The following is a 22,552-nucleotide window of genomic DNA, read 5'->3' on the forward strand; positions in this document are numbered from 1 at the left end:
ACCCCCTGCCATGGGCAGCGACACCCTCCACTACACCAGGTTGCCCAAAGCCTCATCCAACCTGGCCTTGAACACTGCCAGGGATGGGGCAGCCACAGCTTCTCTGGGCAACCTGTTCCACTGCCTCACCACTCTCAGAGTGAAAAATTTCTTTCTTATATCCAACCTAAATCTCCCCTCTTTCAGTTTAAAGCCATTGCCCCGTGTCCTATCACTACACACCCTTGTAAAAAGTCCCTCTCCAGCTTTCCTGGAGCATAGCACACAAGGAAGCCCTGCCTGTGAATGCCACAGGTGTGAAACGTGTCATAAATAAAACCACATGGTCTTAGAAGAAATTTTCCTCTCTCCCCTTTTGCTGCATGCTGAAGGAAGTGCTGGGGTAGACCTCAACGCGTTAGGGTTTGCAGAGAAACTGGTAAGAGAATAATTCCTCCGCTTCTTCTGCAGGGTGAACACATAAGACACTTCATCCTAAAGGAATGATATGATTTGCTGTCCTCTCTTCTCACCTGGAGCAGCTCTGAATTGGTGTTAACTGGTACTTGTGACAGATGTCTGATGTCTTAGCGTCTGTCTAAGACTTCGATGATTTTTAGAGCACAAACGTGATGAGGAGGAGAAAAAAAAAAAGCATCAATCCACTGTGCTAGTAAAAATAACTGAATTAATAACAGATTTAACCTAGAGTTGGTTAGAAAGTTCTGTGGTTTGACCTACCAGTTAAAAACTTTAATGATGCACTGTGTAGCACCCCTCAGAAAAGCCATGAAATCGAACAAGTCATCGTGTTAATTCACTGTACGTTTTGTGAAATATGCCTCTGACATGCCATGGCAACAGTTTCTTTTACCAAAACCACGTTCTTCTTTTTCCTTCCTTATTTTCTTTTAAAATACATGCTATGGTGACCAAGGAAGACTAACACAGAAGGTGGTGAACAAAGATAAACCACCTCATGTCCCTCTTGTATCATGACTTCTTTTAGTGATCCAGAACACACCAAAGGGTAAGTGCCATAACTCGTCTCAGCAGAACATGAAACTATTTAATTTCCAGTTCCGAGTTACACAATGATCTCTCCTACGAGTTTTCTCTCCTTGGTTAGTATCAGGTAACATGCAGACATAAAGCTGACTATGAGTCACCATCATCGTGTCTTTCTCCTACCCTTTTGTATCTAACCTGCTATTAAGGTTGCCCTTGAAAAGGGGCAACGATGAAGGAAACACTTTCTAAATGCTGCAGTTCTGCAACGATGGAAAAATTAATATTGGGAAAGCAAATCAGCAAGTTAAAAAGTCAGGATAGTCAAATGTACAAGGATAGCAGAAAACATCTCAGAGTCTGCTAACAGTCACAGCATCGCACAGAGGAAAGAGCTTCTGCAGATTAACACAAATATATTTAGCAAACTGTATATTTTACTAAGCATTATGCTCCACGTCCATGTTCTTCACCATCCATAACTGAGCTGGTTTGCAGAGCTAGAGTGGGAAAGCACCAGACAGGCTTTGTTGTCTCAAAATCGAGTCCTAATTGCACCTTCCTATCCCACCCCTCACTACAAGACAGACATGGAGATGCTGGAGCGTGTCCAAAGACGGACAACAAAGCTGGGGAAGGGTCTGGAGCACAAGTCTTACGAGGAATGGCTGAAGGAACTGGGGCTGTGTAGCCTGGAAAAAAGGAGGCTGAGGGGAGACCTTGCTCTCTACAACCACCTGAAAAGAGGTTGTGATGAGGTGGTGGTTGGTCTCTTCTCCCAAGTAACAAGCAGTAGGACAAGACGAAACGGCCTCAAGCTTACCAGGGGAGGTTTAGATCGGATATTAGGAAAAATTTCTTCACCAAAAGGGTTGTCAAGCACTGGAACAGGCTACCTAGGGAACTGGTGGAGTCACCATCCCTGGAGGTATTTAAAAGGCACGTAGATGTGGTGCTGAGGGACATGCTTTAGCGGTGGACTTGGTAGTGCTGGGTTAACAGTTGGGCTTGATGATCTTACGGGTCTTTTCCAACCTGAACGACTCTGTGATTCCACCCTCCGTGTTTATCTGTGTGGGAAGCGTTAACCTCCGCTTGGACAGGTTGAGATACCAACAAAAAGAAGTTCAGCTGTCCTCAAAGCCGAAAACAGCACTGGCATACAAACCACAGTCACAGGAGTTTGCAGGTCCATGTCCACAACAACACTCTGAAAGAAGAAATAGGAAAGAAGAAACAGGAAAACAAAAAGCCCAGCTTTCAGAACCTCCCAGGACGCACAGACAAAATACATCACCGTTATTTTCCTACCATTATCTGACCTGAAGCTCCTGAAAGCCAACTATTTATCTTAAATCAAATACAGCGTACACCATACTTCCACCTGTTAAACTGCTTTTCCAATAACTGGGGTTTTTGCTTGTTTTTTTAAGCAACTTCTTTGCCTGGTATTCAAATATACCAAAAATATAATCACTTAACAGAAAAAAAAAAAAAAAAAGCAGCATGAAAGGGCTAAAAAAGGAAATTAAAGCTGTGTACATTTGTAGCGCCTGACCCACAATCAGTAAGTTGTTTCACGTGGCTTCAACTGTATCACATGTTCTGGATGTTTTATCTATTTATTTCTTTTGTTTTATCACACATAACTTTCATTTTGCAGCCTCTCATCTCAGACTTCCCAAAAGATTCAGATATGCAACCAAGTATGCATAGCACGTGTTCTGAAAGCACAGATAAATTCAAAAAAAAAACCTGTACCTGATTGCAAATGGCCTCTCTCTGCCATAATTTATCCAACTTTCATAAATTAGAGTGTGCATACCATTTTAGACATACAATCAAGTATGCAACCTAGTTCCCCAGCCTCTTTTTTCACTTTTAAGAAGGTAAGCTACTGCCACAGAATATTAATGCTCAAAACGTAACACAGTGACAAAAAATTGGTTCCTTTAAAGTTATTGACAGATCAGCTGCAACCTACCAGAAGATAAAAAAAAAAACCCACAAAAAAAAACCACAGATGGAATGGGGAGGGGGCAGAATGGAGGGAAGAATTCCTTGCTATCCAAATGTTGGATTCAAAAGCCAAACTCTCCCCTCCTCCTGCCACAACAAATTGTTTCTTGGAAAATTGTTTATGCTGTTTTCAATTATTGATGGTGGCTATCGACTCCAATAGCTAAATCTGTCAAAGACAAAAAAAAAAAAGCAGAAATACTGATCTCAAAACACTGCTCAGAGACTTATCTACCCTGCAAAAACCATTAAAAAAGAAAACATAGGTACTCACTGAATATTTAACCTTAAATCCCACAAAGTGTTATAACACCTAGTATCTTGATATTTGACTTAACAGCAAAATACAAGTATTGCCAGGGTGACCTTAAAAAAAAAAAAATACTATTTCTGGCTAAGGACAACATGATAGAAAAGAACAAACACTCCAAGAAATCAAGCATCTCGTTGCCTATCAACACACACGTACCCGCAGCACAGCTTCGCTGCGAGAATATTTAGGATGGCTTAAAACCCACAAAGCCAAACCCCTTAAAACTGGTATCGAGGTAAATCCCACCCAGTTCAGGGCAGCAAGGCACCCAAAAACCCCGCTGAGACTGGTTCCAAACCACCACGCCACCACAACCTGCTTGAGCACCGACAGGACGTGAAAGCTCACCGTTTTCCCAAACGAACCTCAAACAAGCTATCCACAAGGAACTGCCAGGCTTCTTCACTTGGAGTATAGCGTCCAGTTCTGGAGCCCCCAACATAAGAAGGACGTGGACCAGTTGGAGAGGGTCCAGAGGAGGGCCACGAAGATGATAAGAGGGCTGGAGCACCTTTCCTATGAGGACAGGCTGAAAGAGTTGAGGCTGTTCAGCCTGGAGAAGAGGAGGCTCCGGGGTGACCTTATAGCGGTCTTCCAGTACCTCAAGGGGGCCTACAAGAAGGATGGGGAGAGGCTGTTCAGGAGGGCCAGTTGTGATAGGACAAGGGGTAATGGTTTTAAAATAGAGGGAGGTAGATTCAGGTTGGATATTAGGACAAAATTTTTTACCATGAGAGTTGTAGAACACTGGAACAGGTTGCCCAGAGAGGTGGTGGATGCTCCATCCCTGGAGACGTTCAAGGCCAGGTTGGACGAGGCCCTGAGCAACCTGATCTAGTTGGAGATATCCCTGTTCCTTGCAGGGGGGGTGGACTAGATGACCTTTGAAGGTCCCTTCCAGCCCGAACCATTCTATGATTCTATGATTCTTCCCCACGGGATTACTACAGCATTTTACCATCTCCTAAGGGTTTAAAAAAAAAAAAAAAAGTGTTGCATTTCTTTTCCAAAGATCTGATGGTGTCTCTACTTCTCCCAGAAAACATGGCATTGTGACTGCTATCAGAGAGGAGAGAGCTGGAAAAACCACACGTTCTTCTGAAGAAGGAAGGGGCAAAACCTTCGAGGAGTTGAAACATTAAAAGTGCTGCTTGTTTTGCTTGCCAAAATTCTGACCTTTCGCGAATTAAGACTACAAAGCCTGCCCAGAAGCATTTTGACAGCATCACGGGTACGTAATTTATCAGTCTACCTTTTTCCAGCCTTAAAGATGCTGAACTCACCAAGGTCCTGCAGCACCAGCACGATGCAAACAGCCTTACACTGACATCTAAAGGCATCCGTTATGCCATGCCTTGTGAAAATGTTTGGGAAGTGCCAGCAGCCTGTAAAAAAGGCTTCACAGAGGTGAAGAAATCTCTCTTTTTATACCTAGGAGACAAATTCTCACTCTCTTTCAAACAGGAGACAGTTTTAGAAGTTGAAGATTGCACGCCACGCCACCAAGAGATGATAACCTCCTGTAAATACAAAGGAATATTGACACACAAAACAGTAAAAGTTACCAAAAATTTGTATTTCAGGAGTTTAAGCGAGGATTTACTTGGTAAATTATGCGAGCTGAAATGCAAGTTTGGGAAAGGGCACCGAGGCCCTAGGAATTTCAATTCAATCAGTATTTAATTCTTCCAACGATCCTTTGCAGATAAATTAAAAATATCCAAAACCCAAATTTGAGGCAACTTTCCTTGTTTCAGTGAGAATCACACGGCGCTTTCTTCAGAGCAGAAAATTAAGCTCTTCCTTAGACAATTATATCTCACGGAAACGACCAACCTTTTCAATCAAGTTTGGCATAAATTCTAAAAGCAGTTCAACTATTTGAAAACAAATGATAATTTTAAAGTTGGGTTTTTTTTTTTTTGCCTGCTTCTAAGCCATCTTTGAGCATCAGCATCACATAAAATGTGAATGTTGGTAACATGCATGCCTTCATTCAGAATCCACGGAAGGAGTTCCAAAGTGCTTCCTACTGTGCTGGTGAGAAAAGATTTTGCAATTTTTCTTTCTTTTACGCTTTACAAAGTCATACACCACCTTCCTGCTCTGCAGTCACTTAACAGTGACACTTCAACCACTTGCTGTCTGCACATCGTTCATTTGATAACATTTACTTCCCTAAATTTCCATCGGCATCCCTGTTCTCCTCGAAGTATAAATTGAATGAGATCAACAAATCCTGCTTCGTGCAGAGGTAAACACTTTTTCTTCTCGTGCCTCTCTTTACAGAGCAGCACCAATCAGTCACGTTTTGGTCCAGTTATATTTTTAAAGCATTACTTTTGGGAATAGTTTCAGAGGCTACTGGTGCAACAGGACTGCCTCTGGAAAGCCTTATTTGTCCCTTGTTCTTTGAATAAATCCAGTGAAAGGATAGCTTTAATCCCATCAAGTAAGGCAACGTGTTCTGCACATTTGTCATAATTTGCAGCAACTGGGTCTGTTGCTATAACATCGGGTGCTCCATCAACGAAGTCAACAAAGGCAACCAATAGCATCTTCATTTCTCATCCAGCCTATTCCATTTCCTAAATGAAGTAAGCTTTGGGATTGTCAGACTGCCTGTTTACCCTGTTGGACAGCACTGGAATGGGAGAATAACTACGCACACGATGCTTCCTGAAACATTCAAGCCCACCCTGAGCACCCTACCACCAAATCCTGATCAGTGAGACCCAAACACAACCACTCCACCTGACAACTCCTAGTAAGCCAACTAGCGTTTTACATCTTTTCTCCATCAAGTTTTCCACGTGTGAGGATCTCTCATCCGGAGTGAGGTAACTCATCATTCCAAAAATTAACATTTCAGTACTCAGTTAATAAAATAAGGTGCAAAAGCAAAGCCCAAAACACCCTGGGGAGAAACAGGAGATGTTTGAAATCTACTACATTCATCTGCTATACTTCTATTAGGTAGTCCAGCCATTATGAACGATACGAATTTAACAAATTTTCAAAAAACGCGAAGCAGCACTTAAAAGTTGTTCCGCAAACCACAGGTGAAAGTTCTCAATCCCTCAAAACATCACTAGATGAAGAACTGATGGCAGATAGTAAACCAGCTGCTAGAGAAAACAGAACTTCAGGCAAATGAACTCAAGACCCTAAGAGCTCTGGGAAGTCTCATATCTGACTTTTATTATAAAGCTCAGGCAATATTTACGGCTTCTAAGGCTACGCTGGTAAATCCAAAACACAACAGAGCTAAAATACTAACAGGATATGATAATACCCTGGATGGAAACTATAGAAGAAGAAGGCCACTGTTCTCAGCTTCTCCGACAGCATCAGCCACTGCCGGAGCTGTCTGGTCTTTCCTCCCCAACCCAACTCCAGTTGGGTTGACACAGTTGGCTGCTGGCCAGGCAGGGAAGAGGATTAAGGAACCAATCCAGGTTTTAATCTGGTAAGGAACAAGCAGAAAGAGAGGAAAGACAGAGGAAACATGTCTGCATCCCAAGTTTCACCGTCGGCTTCAACTGACCTGACCGCGAATTTCTAAACAGAGAGGGGGTTCACATCTCTCTGAGGTTTGCTCAGCTCTGGAGCCCACACAGCCACAGACTAAACCAGACCAACCTGCTGACACAATCACAAACCTTTTCAGTTGTGGGATTTTTCTCCCAGTGTTAGTTCTCAGCCACATCAGTGACCTGACCCATCTGACACCTTTAGGGCCGATAACACGCACTGCAACGCTCCTGCGAAATAAAAACCTCTACCATCTACAGCATCTCACCTGGCTGCAAAAGGAAAGGGGGGGAAAAAGGTGTCTGCAGAAGTGTATGAGGGTAAGTTATTCCTAAGGGTGTTTTAATGAAAGAGCACAGCACACATTCCTGGAAATTATGACGCCAAGTTGAAAAGCTGACTGCAAGCTCAATGCAAATTTTATATTTGACTCAACGGAGCCAAAATTTCATTAAGTTTAAAACGAATACAGATTTTTTCCCTGCTCTACTCCACTACAAAAATAACTTAAAAGTTTGCAGACATATCTGTGTGAGGTAAAGAGAATCTTTCTAAGCAACAGTCTCAATCACAGTGGTGTGAGTGGCCAGCAACTATTAAAAAACCCTAGAAATCCCCAAAAACTCATCCAGTCTTTAAGCACTGCCTAAGCTATGAGAATATATTAAAATGCACATAGCACTAAAAAAGTGCATTCCAGTGAAGACTTGTGTGTGTCTACTCGACTGTAGCACTAATTAAAAAAAAAAAAAATAAATCTCAAAGCAAGGAGTTAAATATTAAGACTGCTTGTAAACCTGCACCAGCGTTTTCAAAGGTTTTCAACTCTATAAAAGCAACAGTTGGAGTTGGAGATTTCATATCAAAACGGTATCAGTCAGTCTACAGTCACTGTTTCCCAAAATCAACCATGAAAACCATTTCAGATCCAGGATCTAAAAATTCAAGTCTGATATCAAAGCCTTAACCAGATTCACTGAAGAATAAGTTCTTAGGAGCACACCCAGGCTCCTTACGACACAGAAACCATCAGCTCGTTAAACACATGTCCCACGAGACACAAATAAAGAAGTTTCAGAATTGCTCAGTTTGGTCACATTTTTTTGGCAGGGAACTTTTTTTTTTTTTTTTTTTCGTTTAGGCTCACGGCAAAAAGCAGCTTTGGAAAGATTTCTCTTATCAAAGCACCATCTCTGAACGTTACAAAAAACTGTTTGCTGTTGGGAAAAACCTGAAAGATATCTGTGTTTATTGTCGAGATAAACAGATTTTAGAGCATTTATTTGTTCTGTTCCAAGCCTGTTCTGTGTTCAAATACCATCACTTTCATTATTTAGAAGAAAAACCCTAACGTGTGCACGCGCACATGGGCTCACGTTTAGCTGATCCAATATTCCTGGGGTCCCGTTCTCTGTTTTGCAATATGCTACTGGAATGACATAAAGAGGCTAAATAAACATTAAATAAAGTTCTGAGATAAAGTTGTCTGATGTTGAAGCACTCTGCCAACCAGCACGGGCAGCAGGGACAGGAGGAGAAGCGTGTCCAGGTTACAGATAACCAAATCAGCCTGAATGACACGTGTCAACCCACAAAAGCTGTACTGCCTTACACATCAGAAGTAATTTATTTAAAAAAAAAAAAAAACAAAAACAGTTTAGCTAAATCAGCCCAATCTGCTGCCAGTTTAAGATGCAGGTGCTCTGAACCTCTCTGGGGACCACCCAGGAGACCTAAGCTTAGAACCCAGCCCGCAGATTCACGAGAGTTTCTTTGCTCATACGGTTCCACCACTCGTGCAGCCCCCCCGCCCCGTGCTGCTCTCCAACCCTTGCTGAAAGCACACATTGGGCCAGTTAACTGAAGATCACACCACTGGTTCCACTAAAAATAAGTCCCCTGCCTTTGGGAGGAGCGGAGGGGACGGCGTTACCGCGGTCGGTCGTGCTGACATCGCTGATCTGCGGGAGAGAGGGTACAACCAGTAACAGGGACTGCTGGAAAAGGTGTTTCTGCAACATTACCAGGCACGAAAAAAAGAGACTGTGATGGAGAGAGGACCACTCTGCTGGGTTTAAGACCTGTCATCCTAGATCCAGAAGATCTAGCGCAGGCTCAAGCAGCTGCCCCACTCCCTCCAAGCCTGAAGACATAAGGCAGGATACTGCCCTCTTCCAGCATTGCATCCTGCTTTTTTTCTTCCTTCTGTTTTACACTGGCATCTGTCAAATCCAAGTTTCAGCTTCCTACCAAAAGCAGGCACCGCTGACTGACAACAACAAAACGCAAAGTGGCTCTTCATCTAATAGATGTTCTACTTCCTTCTCCTTCTCAAGCCCCTCGTGCTCACACACATGGGGTTCAACCCTCACACTTCGCAGGCGAAGAGGGTCACTGGAACCAGTGGGGTAGCCCATTTGCCTTTTGATAGGCTTTCAATACCTGCAGAACAAGCCCATCGTAAGCACTCTAGATACAAAGAAACATCTAAATACAGGCTGAGTCAAACACACGCTTAAGAACATGCACAGCCTACTCCGAGTCTTCCTGATGTGCAATTCCAGCTCCAGCAGCCTTTTTTTTTTTTTTTTTTCCCCAGAAGGTACTCCCTAAGAAAGGAATCACAGAATCACGGAATGGTTTGGGTTGGAAGGGACCTCAAAGATCATCCAGTTCCAACCCCCCTGCCATGGGCAGGGACACCCTCCACTACACCAGGTTGGCCAAAGCCTCATCCAACCTGGCCTTGAACACTTCCAGGGATGGGGCAAACTACTAGCTACTTGTATTTCCAGAAAGCACAAACATCTGCCCAGTGTGACCTCAGCTCCTAAGGTCTGACAAGTAACGAACAAACCAGTGCACGTGTTTACACCAGACACCCTGGGTATGTCAGGTAACCAGAGCAAACTCAAAGCCCTACAAAGATCGCTCGGAACCGGAACTACAAAATCCAGAATTCATCATCACCCTATCCAAAAAACAAACAGGCACGCAGAAAGTGCTCAGCAAGAACGTGGGACCCACGAGAAATCATCAGAGTTGTGCTTTCCTAACTCACCTTACAAAGCCTCCCGATGTAAATACAGCCCTATTTTATGTGTATCTTCTCATGAGCTTGTATTATTTAAAACATGTGGGACATTCACACAGATGGGAAAAAAAAAATAAAAAATAAATAGGTCAGGCTTGAAACAAAAGCCAAGCCATTCCGTTTTATTAGCAGATTAAACATGCAGGACTGTAATTTTAAATTCCAAGTAAAGCAACTTAATGAAAACATTCTGAAGGCACAGCTAAAAACTACTGCAAATTGTTGCAATCTTTAACTGCCATGTTGCCAGATGTCTTCCTAAAAACAGAACCCACAAATAAGTTTATCAATCTGATTTGAAAATGCACCGAAAAGGACTATATTGCTTAGATTGATGTTCCAGATTTCATATGATCACCAAGATTTTTTTAATATCATCAGCCAACGTTAACAGTCCAGGATGTCTGAAATACTATTAGATGATGAACATTCGCAAAATCTAGTCCTTTCATTTGTAAAGATCCTGCTTTTAAGCAAATCTGTTCCTTTTCCCACACCAAATTTGCATTACAAAACTTGGAACCATATTTATTCATTTTCCTTTTACCTTCTGCACAACCACAGTATTTACTAGGAAAACAGGTAAAGCCCAAATACAAATAAGGGCACTAAATTTAATTTAGTTGTTTAATTAAGCTGAATGCCCTAAACACCATTTTATTGCTGCCACCTATTGTTGTTCCAAATATGTTGCGAGGAGCTAGAACTGGTTTCCCCTTCTGCCTCAAGCCAACGCTAGCACTAAACTATTTTAAAAGCTTTTGTTACGTAAAGAAAGAAAAGCAGGGAAGAATGAACACACTGCAAAAATATTTTTTTCTTTCTTGATTCTTTTTTTTCTTGATTAATTTTGTTTGGTAATTCTACTGTAACTTCAAGGAAACACGGGACACACGCAGTTTCTGAACGGAAACCACCCAAATCAAACTCAAAGTGAAGAGTAATTTCATCAGAAACCAGCATCAAGGAGCCCTAAGAACTCCAGTTTCGCAGTCTATCAATTCAACAGATTTACCAGTTTAAGAGATTTCAAAGCTTATGACTTCCAGCAGCGTTATTCCTACTTCTGTTTCTGCTGGTGCTAAATATGCAATGGATACGTCTATCGGGGCATGAGAGCTATGGAAGGAACGGATAAAGATGAATAAATCTAAAAAGATTGGCTATAGACAAACCAGTTCCTTCCCTGCTCCCTTCCAGTTAAGAACTGATGAATGCTGGCAAAATTCAAACTGAAAAAAAAAAAAAAAACAACAAACAGTAAACAGAACACAATACTTTCTATATGTAAAGACAGACACATATATATATTTTTAATATATATATATAAAAATAAAGGTGTATATACATACAAACTTCTCCATTAATGTCAGTTTTGGCTTTACACTCAGAAGTAATTTCTCAGTTGTTTCTCACACAATCCATTTAAAATGGCAATTCTACGTTGCTGAGGGTCACTTAATTCTCTCTCCTCCTAAACGTACACAGTTTCACACTGACATAGTGTCCGGGCTCGTGTGAAAGGTTAGAGAACAGGAAAAAGACATAAAACTAATAAATCCACCTAACAAAAGCTTTAGTCTGCAGAGCTGTGAGTAGAAAAATGGAAACTTTGCCATTGAACATAAAATTTAGGAGGGTCATTATTTAAAAATCTCAATTCTCTGAATATCATGTAAATAAACAAGAATTATTTTCAAAAAACTTGGGAAGGGAAAGAAGGCTGCAATTGGCCCTGTCACTAGCCTTCATTCTTAAAGCCAGAACACAAACCCAAGAACCATGGAATGGTTTGGGCTGGAAGGGACCTCAAAGACCATCCAGTTCCAACCCCCCTGCCATGGGCAGGGACACCCTCCACTACACCAGGTTGCCCAAAGCCTCATCCAACCTGGCCTTGAACACTGCCAGGGATGGGGCAGCCACAGCTTCTCTGGGCAACCTGTGCCAGTGCCTCACCAGCCTCAGAGTGAAAAATTTCTTCCTTAGTTCTAATGGAAATCTCCCCTCTTCCAGTTTAACGCCATTGCCCCTTGTCCTGTCACTACGCACCCTTGTCCAAAGTCCCTCTCCAGCTTTCTTGTGGCCCCTTCAAGTACTGGAAGGTGCTGGAAGGTCTCCCTGGAGCCTTCTCTTCTCCAGGCTGAACAGCCCCAACTCTCTCAGCCTGTCTCCATAGCAGAGGTGCTCCAGCCCTCAGAGCATCTTTGTGGCCTCCTCTGGACTCACTCCAACAGCTCCACGTCCTTCTTGTGCTGGGGACCCCAGAGCTGAACTCAGCACTGCAGGGGGGGAACTAGTAAGTCATCTCACTGAAGGTAAAATATTGGTCTGTTACAAATAGATAAGCCTCATCTCATTTGCTTTCAGCAACAGGACACTAAAGAAGTTTTGAAGATGGGAAATAAAGACACATGGACATTTGCAAATCAAAGAGCAGATCAGCCACTGGACCCAAGGGCATCTACATGAAGGTAACCCGTTCTGATAGCCCAGGGCAGGCACACACACCAGTTCTGCAAGGAAGAGCAACTCACAAGACACTCGCACAGGATGTTGAAGGACCTAACCACAAATGCAGGAGCCTAAATTCCGGGAGACATCTCTGAAAACACAGGCAGAGGCATCTGAACCGTTTTGTTACTACAGAAACATACTGCATGTTCACAGCCATCAGCTCTGGAACCACCGCTTCAAAAGACAACATTCAGGTAGTTCCTATTCTCAAGCAAGGGGAAAGCACTGGTGTGACAGAGCCAGTCTCAAGGCTCAAAAAAGAAAACAGTGAATTCCTGCCAAGGGGCAAATTCCCACTTCTGGCTACTCATTTGAACTAATGGCTCGAAGCATCACCTACTCCACAGAGCTGTTCCTCTGCACCTATTTTACAGCCTTCCTCTATGCATCAATGCGAACAATCCCTCCTCAAGATTCATTTAAAACTGCATTTGGTTTCAAAAACTTCATTTGGTTTCGAACTGACAGATCCAAGTGGCTCAAACGGAACCCGGCACGGATCCAGACGGCAGGTTAATCTCCAAACGTGCCACGAAACCGATGCGAAAAGGCACCTCCGGATGGTGGAGGGAAATCATAAAGGTTATGGAAGATCTTTAAACTAGCTGCCTCTCACTAAGAAGCTGTCAAAGTAGCGATGATACCCTGAAGAAAAGGAGGGCACGCAGTAAAGGCCAGTTCCAGTCAAAACCAGGGCTGTGGAGGAAATGGCCAAAGCTCACTCCATTGGCACTGCTATTAGATCAGCAGTTAAAGCAGCTGGACTCCTAAATCCTGCCCCTGGCCACACAGGCTGCTGCTGCTAGAAGGAAAAAGCCCTCCTTTTCCTCCAGCTCTGCACATCCCTCACGTCAGCTGCAGCCTGAGCACAGCAGGAAAACCATTCCTCCCACCGCGAGTGACGGCAAGGGGGAAGGCTGCACCGAGGAGCAGAAACCTCCCCTTCCAGGAGCAGCTGGAATTGCCAAGTTGTATACCACGCTCAACGAGCCACGTCGGCTCGCATAGCCAAGCGAAAACTAACACACTCATTTGCACCAACAGAGGCAGTTTTGGGGCAGAACAGGGAGCAGATCTGACTCCCAGCGTGTACCACTCACTACCCCTCACTACTGCGGACAATGGAAGCGAAAACAGGACGGTGTCAGCACAGAAGGGAGAGGATGACTACTCTGTTTAGCAGCTGTCCACAGTTAACTACCTTAAGCTTAATGTGAGATTGCACCTTAAATCCCAAGAGAGATGGATCCAGGAAACCCCTGTTCTCTGTCAGTGAAACTCAGCTCCTTGACACACAATCAATATAAAGTTGAGATTTAGAGATACAGGCACGTACCCTGACGCTCTGTAAGTCAGAAAGGATCTGAAACCTACATCCTGTTCAGACTCTGAAGCATCTTTACATTCTCCCCATCTACCTTCCCCTCACTTAGCCTGAAGAAACAGTAGCAAAGAAGCCACTAGTTCCAATGCTCAGGAACTCCAGAGTATGGGGAGTCAGCCTGAGATGAAGAATTAACAATTGTTTGGAAATCTGGAAACATGTTTCACACAGGGTACGGCCAGAGAGAGGAAGAGAAATGGAGAGAAGGGGAGAAGACAAAACTTGCTGGGTTCTCTCAGATAAAAGTTAATCCTGCAGTTATACAGAAGATGAAGAAAGAATGTTGTGGAAAGCATCTGACAGTTCCAGTGCTCCAAGAGCAAGGGAAATGAACTGTTCACCTTCACTACATCTTCTGAAGGGGACCTGCCCACTTTTTGGACACGAAAGGACTCACCTACCCCAGTGCTCAGGGTTAGCCCACACAGCCGCCCGCTCCCCCTGCCCCATCCCTGGGGAATGGGGAAGAGAATTAAAGGGGAAAAGGGAAGGAGACATGTGAGTTGAGAGAAGAACAATTTTATAATACAAAATTAAAAGTAATAATGATACTATATAAAAATATATATGTAAAATGATAATACACACAAACAAGTGATGCACAGTGTAATTGCTCACCACCCGGTGACCAACGCCTGTCCCGTCCTGGCTAACGATTCTGAAACAGGTAAGTCCCGACACCGCAACCCCGGACAAGCGAGAGGCCCAAAAAAAGAATGAGAGAGTGCTAGAACTCCGAGAGAGAGACCTCGGAAGAGAATTCCCAGATGAGCAAGAGCTCTTCTTCCCGTTCCACCCTCGTCTATATACTGGGCATGACGTTGCATAATATGGAATACTCCACTGGCCAGTTTGTCCCTCAGTCCTAAGCCTAAGTTCAAATCACAAGGGGAGTTGTGGACCCCCTGTCCCAGCCATGCAGAGAAGTCCTGCTCTCACACTGTACTCACCTGTTGTGACACAAAGCTAAAAATAAGAGGATGCACTGAAAATCCCTCTCCTCCTTACCGTGATCAGACACCAATTTTCCCTTTGCTGCCGTAAGATGTTGCGCTGCAGTTCAACATCCTGCTGCTATCGATCGTTCCCTTCCCCTCCACCACCCCAGCCTCTTCTTTTCCCTCATACAGGTCCTGGTTAGGATGAAGTGACTTCAAGCAGACCCTGGCAGCTCACTCTAACCACCTCCACCTTTTATCTTTTAACTCTCTATCTTTTAACAAACAGGCAGCTTCCAAACCGCACTCACGTATTTAAACACATTAAAATCCAAGACAGAGCAGAGCACAAGCACCAAAGTCAGCTCTCCGTCTTTCAAGCACTGGTGGTTTTTCTACAAACCAGAGAGCAGAAAACCCACAAATTTTCAAGTGGCTACTTCAGGAGCTGGCAGTCGGGTGGCAACAAGCCCTGTTTGACCAGAATGGACTCGAGCTACGTGGATGCCCCAGCGCTGCTGCCAGCACGCCGAGTTCAGAGAGAGGTTATTAGCCAGATGCAGCGTGTCTTTGGGACAACCCTGCAGCTGAGGTGACAAATCCACAGCCCAGCACTCTCCAAATGGCTCTGCCAGAGTCAGCCCAGGCCTGGCTGGGCTTCCTGGCTCCTGCTCAGCATCGCCCCTCAGAGCCATCTCCTGTGGAGCTGCACCAAGGCCTCTGCCCTGCAAATCCTCGCTCACGGTGGCTGTTCTGTAAGGATCAAGTCTCATGGCAAACACATCAAATCTGCTCAGAGGCTTGGCAGCGCTTCAGCTAACCAGCCCTGCCAGCATCGATGCTGCTGGGAGCTCGCTGCGGACGGGCACTGACTGCGCGCAGAGCTGGCACGGGTGAGCAGGATTCCGCAGCTGGACTTCAGAGAAAAGCTGGTCCTGGAAGCCTGGCACCTGAGACAACGCACCTCAGCTAGTAAACCTGTCCAGATCTGAACTTACACTTCTTTCTCAGCACCGAGCTGCTCTTCAGCACTGTTAACACATTCACCCCAATAAATCACCAAAGGACAACTGAGATTTACTCGTGTTTGGGGAACACAGCCCCCAGAGGGCAGTGAGAAACGGCAAACGAGCTAGAGGGTCTGGCAGTTTTTCATCTTACAAAGCAGAGACCAAAGAGTTCTGATCTGGGCTTCTTCCTCCTCTGCAGTTCATCCGATTCCAGGCTCACTGAAACACCCCAGGGATTCTCCCCACAGCGCAAATGTTATTCCAGTCTTATTCTCTGCATCATCCCTACTGCAACCACGCCAAGGGCAGCACTGAAAATCAGCAAGACGTGTCGACAAAGAGGTAGCAACAAGGAAACCACCACGTGGGGACCACCTGAGGATCTTGTTAGATTCGGTAGCTATTTTGGAGTTACAGAAAGACCAGTCCTCTTTGAGAAAACCCCCCCAAAATTAACGATCAGATGAAAAACCGACTCACAGAAAAACAAAAACAAGTCTCTCTAGATATTTTTGCTATCAAGGTTTTACTGCTCACGTGCCACACATACAGCCTCAAAATTATCCACCTCCTACCGTTTTCGGCTTCACTCTATTCTGGCAGAAATTAACAGACAGCTCAGACTGTTGTGTGCTTCTTTGCTACTCGAGATTGCCATTTTATGCCAGATATCTGCAGTTCTGGAGAATGAACTTACTGTTTACAATGTCACCTTGCAGCTGAAGAATTTGTGGAACGGGTATTGTGAGAATAACTATGTCAAACCGTTCTGGCGGTCCCGTTTTCCTGGAGACTTCCCATTTCCCCTCTCGGAGAGAGATGTGAGTTACATGCTGTTCGAAGAAGACATCTGCACCTACATGGAAAAAGGAGAAGTCAAATACGTGTAACAGCGAATTCCACGGAGAAAAGGCACAGTAGTTTCCATTTAGTAACCGGACGACTTGCAAACAGCAAAGCACGCAGAAAGTCTTAGGGTAAAGTTTAACAAATTTGGTTGAATCAATTTAACAGCCACCGTATGACATTAAAAGAGGGGATCCTCATCAGCTGACAAGACCCCACCACTCCCCTGTGGTAGGGCTGGTGTTTATCTGACTCCTCTCTGACACAATTCAGCTCAATAAACAGAGGGAAAACTACTAACTGCTCTCTTTGTCCACTTAGTTTACTGTGGCTTTAGTGAGCTGGACCAATTCAGAGTGAAATTGGTTCACAGGCAAATGCAGGAGGCAGCACAGGGTAAGCAATGAAAGCACAACCCCAGGGGCTGAAAGAGAGAGCGTTTCCCCTGTTGGCGTCTCTCATGCGTCAGAAGACAGGAACATAGTTAATTATTTGCAAGATTGGGGTCTAAAAACCTGAAAGACTGCTCATAAAGGTAACATTTTTCAAACCAGAGTTAAATTAGTCACTAAACTGCGCAAGTGGTTCTGCCACATTACACCTGATGAGTGGTTTCGCAGCTCAAACCAGCAGATCATCTTCTCCTTCGGTCTTTTCTAAAGGACTTTCCCCACGGTAGCTCACATACTGCATGAGCACTCGTTTCTACGAAAGGCAGGATGGAGCTCACCACTACGTTCCCAGCTGCCCAGTTAAACAGCGCAGTTAAGCACACACCCGTGAAAAAAACACCCAAACACCCACCCAAACATTCAAGTTGCCACTCAAACCTCTTCTCAACCATGACATCACTCCCACTAAAGCATCTCTGTCCTAATGGTGTTAGGTCTGACTTCCATATGCTACAACCAACGGCGTAAATATAAGCTTGGCCTCCGATCCTCCAGATGTTATATTTGTATAGAGATTTTGACATCTGTCTGAAGTCAGTGAAGCACCTGCAGGACCTGGAGCAGGTTGCCCGGCGAAGCTGTGGCTGCCCCATCCCTGGCAGTGTTCAAGGCCAGGTTGGATGAGGCTTTGGGCAACCTGGTGTAGTGGAGGGTGTCCCTGCCCATGGCGGGGGGGTTGGGACTGGATGATCTTGAAGGTCTTTTCCAACCCAAACCATTCCATGAATCTATGACCTCAGAAACATATAGACCTCGCAGCCATGTTTATCCACCTACGCAAGCCCAAGACCTCCACAAACAAACGCGGAACCCGAACGTTCCCACCGGGAACTGAAATTTGAGCGGCAGTCCGACAACGCCCCCCCCAAACCCACCACCCCAAAACCTCCCGTTTCACGCCCAGCCACCTGAAAAGCTACCTGACTGTTTCAAGTAATGCTTGACCACCGAGCTCATGCCCTGAGGGGCCACGTAATGGCGGGAGCCCTCCTTCACCACCAGTCCTTCCACGGGCGCAGACAGCGGTTCCAAGACGCCATGGGACAGCAGCTCCTCGTAGAACCTTGAAGGGAGCAGGGGTGAGAAGACAACGTAGGGGTGAGGGGCCGCCCCCCGCCCCGGCCCCGACGGCCGCGCTCCCCGCGGCGGGAGCTCCGCTCCCGCCGCGGGGAGCGCGGCCGTCGGGGCCGGGGCGGGGGGCGTGGCTTGAGGCTGTGGGCGTGGCTTGAGGCTGTGGGCGTGGCTTACCTGCGGCGCGGCCCCGCCTCCAGGGTGACGTACTGCGCGCCCAGGTCGGCGGCGCAGGCGGCGTCTCCCGCGCGGCGGCTCGTGCTCATGCGGCCCCCTGCGCCGGCAGCCGGTTAGAGGAGACGCGACACGCCGCGACACGCCGCGATACGCCGCGATACGCAACGATAACGACTCACCTGCGCCCCGCGCTTTCTCCCAGACGGCCACGCGGCCCGGCGCCGCCCCCCGCAGCAGCGCGGCGCAGGCGCCGCCCGTCAGCCCCGCGCCCACCACCAGCACCCGCGCCATGCCCGGCCCCGCCCCGCTGGAGGCGGGGGGGGGGGGGGGGGGGGCGGGCACGCCAGCCAGGCCACGCCCCCCACCCCAAAGGGCACGCCCCCCCGCCGCCCCGCCCACGTGCGCGCGCATCACACGCTCCCCACCCCCCCCGTTACCCCGCACTCAGACCTGCGCGCGCGCCCGCGCGCTCCCCGCCGGTGCGCGCACCCCACCGCACACGCGCCCCCGCGCGCGCGCCCCCCCCCCGCCCTTGCACACGCGCCCCTGCGCGCAAAGGCGCGCGCGCGCCCCCGTGCACGCGCGCCCCCTTGCACGCGCGCCCCTGCACACACACTGTTGCACACACACCCCCGCACGCGCGCCCCTGCACGCAAACGCGCTTACGCGTGCGTCCCCGCGTATAGACGTGTGCGCACACACCGTTGCGCACATGCCCCTGCACACACACCCCCGTGCACGCACCCGTGTGCACCCCCTTGCACACACACCCCTGCACACGCTCATGTGTGCACACACACACCTCTGCACACACACCCCCGTGCACACACCCATGTGCACCCCCTTGCACGCAAACACGTGTGCACACACACCCCTGCACACATACCCCTGCACACACACCCCCGTGCACGCACCCGTGTGCACCCCCTTGCACACGCACCCCTGCACACAAACTCACGTGTGCACATGCACCCCTGCATATAGACGTGTGCACACACAGCCCTTCACGCATGCCCTCGCACACACACCCCCACGCACACCCCCATGCGCACCCCCTTGCACACACACCCCTGCACGCGCTCACGTGTGCACACACACCGTTGCACATATGCCCCTGCACACACACCCCCGTGCATGCACCCGTGTGCACCCCTTGCACGCACACCCCTGCACGCGCTCATGTGTGCACACACCCCAGCACACATGCCTCTGCACACACCCACGTGCCCTCACACCCATGCGCACCCCCTTGCACACACACCCCTGCACACAAACACGTGTGCACATGCACCCCTGCGTATAGATGTGTGCGCACACAGCGTTGCACACATGCCCCTGCACACCCCCCCGTGCCCACACCCATGTGCACCCCCTTGCACACGCACCCCTGCACGCAAACACGTGTGCACACACCCCCCTGCGTAGACATGTGCACGCACACCCCTGCACACATGCCCCTGCTCACCCACCCACGTGCACCCCCTTGCACACACATCCCTGCACACACACCCCCATGCACGCACCCGTGTGCACCCCCTTGCACACGCACCCCTGCACACAAACTCACGTGTGCACATGCACCCCTGCATATAGACGTGTGCACACACAGCCCTTCACGCATGCCCTCGCACACACACCCCCACGCACACCCCCATGCGCACCCCCTTGCACACACACCCCTGCACGCGCTCACGTGTGCACACACACCGTTGCACACATGCCCCTGCACACACACACCCGTGCCCACACCCATGTGCACCCCTTGCACGCACACCCCTGCACGCGCTCACGTTTGCACACATGCCCCTGCACACACACACCTGTGCCCACACCCATGTGCACCCCTTGCACGCACACCCCTGCACGCGCTCACGTGTGCACACACACCGTTGCACACATGCCCCTGCGCACCCCCCCGTGCCCTCACACCCATGCGCACCCCATTGCACACGTATCCCTGCACGCAAACACGTGTGCTCATGCACCCCTGCATATAGGTGTGTGCACACACACCGTTGCACACATGCCCCTGCACACACACCCCCCCCCGTGCCCACACCCATGTGCACCCCCTTGCACACGCGCTGAATTTTTATTGTCATCCTTCCTTTAAAATTCCCTGGAAGATGTGCATCACCTGGAAGCAGCCGTGAAAGGCAAAACAGATTGATGAGAGATGGAGAGGAAACACAGAGGAGAAATTTGGGCGGACAGCCTTTCTAAACGCTGTTTGGGATATTTTTTGATAATGGGATTTGTTTCTGGGATTTGTTTCTAGGATTTGCTCGGTAGAAGTGAATGGCAGTGATTGCGCTCTGACGCCGGACATCCATGATGCTGGCTTAAATAAATAAACTTCTTCCTAAAATATGTTGCTTCTGCCTCATTTCAAGAAGCTTTCTGCAATGAGGTAATGCTCCTTATCTAATCAGGTTTTCCAGTTTGAGACACTCCGTTTCCAGTAAATATTTTTGCTTCTTCTAAAAAAACGACCCGTACATTTTCTTGGATGCTCACGTCAGTGGATTAGGCAGTTGTTTGCTTTTCTATCTTGAAGAAATTCTCCAAGCATCTTTCTGTAGTACAAATTCTTGCTTAAGCTAATCCTGTTTAAACACATCTTTTTTTATTTTTAGGTCTCCTCCTGGTTCCGCAGGAACAATTTGCCCGGAGGGAAAAAAAGGCGGCAGCTCCACTTGGTGCTTTGCCATCAGTACGACGGGGTTTTTCCCCGACTGCTTTGTCTCCTTTGCTGCACCTCAACATTTTCCTTCCCTTTCAAAACCCTGAAACGAAGCCGTGCCCCAAATCCTCACCACAATGAAATGAGATCAGCTCCTGGCAGCGGGAGACGTTCGCAGATGAGACACGTGGCCAGGTCCAGGAGGTGCCCAGAAACAACCAACCACGTGAACAAATCCCAAATCCTTCCTACAGATGGGACCAGAGACCCCGGGACCCCGTCCCACCGCAGCTGCTGCGTGATGCCCCAGCGGTTGCCACCCCACTCCCCCCCAGCTGCCCGTCCTGCTCTGCTGTCCCTTGCTGGGACCACTGGGATGGCACCCGGCTCCTCAGTGCGCATCCGCACTTCTGCAAGGCCACCAGCCGTGGGAGAAGACCTCTTTCATCGCGTGCTGGTTTGGTGGGAAAGGGTGATGGAAGCTGGCAAGGCTGCGTGCCGGGTTCCACCACCTGCTGAGTCAGCAGATTGGCTCCAGGCTGACTCGAACACGTCCCTAAATAAAAGGATGTCAAGCAGGCTTTTGCCGCGGGGCTCGTGGGCTCCTGGGAGAGTGAGTCTCAGCTGGCCCAGTTGGAGGAGGAGTCGATCTGCTGCTGCACCAGCTGGAACCCTGAGGTGCCCGGGGGAGGGTTGTGAAAGGTGGAGAGAGCCATGGGTGTCGTGAAAGGTGGAGAGAGCCACGGGTGTCGTGAAAGGTGGAGAGAGCCACGGGTGTCGTGAGAGGGACAGTCTCAGCACCGGTCTCTTGTCAACGCCAACTGGTGGGGTGGTCAGGGTGGTCCTGGCCCGATCCACCCAGCCCCACAGGTCTCCCTTTCTCTCTGCCCAGCACGGAGAAGCGGGTGGATGCTGCGGGCAGCTTTCCAGTGCCTGGAGGTGCCTGGCGGGCTTGGGTCCTCATGTTGTTCTTTGTCGCTTGGTTCCCCATCAGTCATCCTGGAGAACAGGTCGCGCCAACCCGATCACCAAAGGACACCCAACTTGGTCTTGTCAAACAAGAACTGCCGCTTGCTCCACTCTGCGATGCCTCCAGCAAAGCTTTGGGAGAGCAGTGATCTGCTTCCATGCTAAACAGTGTCACGTCCCCAGACCCTGCCCGGGTTGTCCTCTCGGCATCTCCTCCAGGAGCAGAAGCAATACCACCTCTCACCGTCCTTCTCCTAGGAGCCACCAGCTCCGAGCCAAGACACACACCAGGGTTTAAGACAGGCTGTGAAATCTTAACACAAACCAGTTGATCTTGTTCAAGCACCTGTGGGTTTACCAGCCAACACCCTCTTCATTAAACCGTTTCTGCGATGACTGGCACCTGGACCAGCATGTGCAGTGTCTCCAGGGGCACAGCCGTGGGCTGCACTCTCATCACTGGGATGAGGACACCATGACTGATGGAGAAGGAGCCCCAGGGCCAGGCAGCATGGGGCCGGGACACCCTCTTTGAGGGTGGGCACCAAGTAATTGAGC

General features: G+C 48.0%; 1 protein-coding gene across 1 annotated transcript in view; it reads right to left on the reverse strand.

The window, feature by feature from the left end:
• RNLS (renalase, FAD dependent amine oxidase) overlaps positions 1 to 18,633 on the reverse strand; it is an 84,802-nt gene extending 66,169 nt beyond the window's left edge. The window contains exons 1-4 of the mRNA XM_086616791.1: positions 18,522 to 18,633; positions 18,343 to 18,439; positions 18,015 to 18,157; positions 16,494 to 16,652 (exon numbers count right to left, since the gene is read on the reverse strand). Of these exons, the coding sequence (XP_086472917.1) occupies positions 16,494 to 16,652; positions 18,015 to 18,157; positions 18,343 to 18,439; positions 18,522 to 18,633 (511 nt within the window). The remainder of the gene's footprint in view (positions 1 to 16,493; positions 16,653 to 18,014; positions 18,158 to 18,342; positions 18,440 to 18,521) is intronic.
• Between the last annotated feature and the right edge of the window lie 3,919 nt (positions 18,634 to 22,552).

This window comes from Tauraco erythrolophus, chromosome 9 (genome assembly GCF_009769465.1).
Source record: "Tauraco erythrolophus isolate bTauEry1 chromosome 9, bTauEry1.pri, whole genome shotgun sequence".
Lineage (NCBI taxonomy): Eukaryota > Metazoa > Chordata > Aves > Musophagiformes > Musophagidae > Tauraco > Tauraco erythrolophus.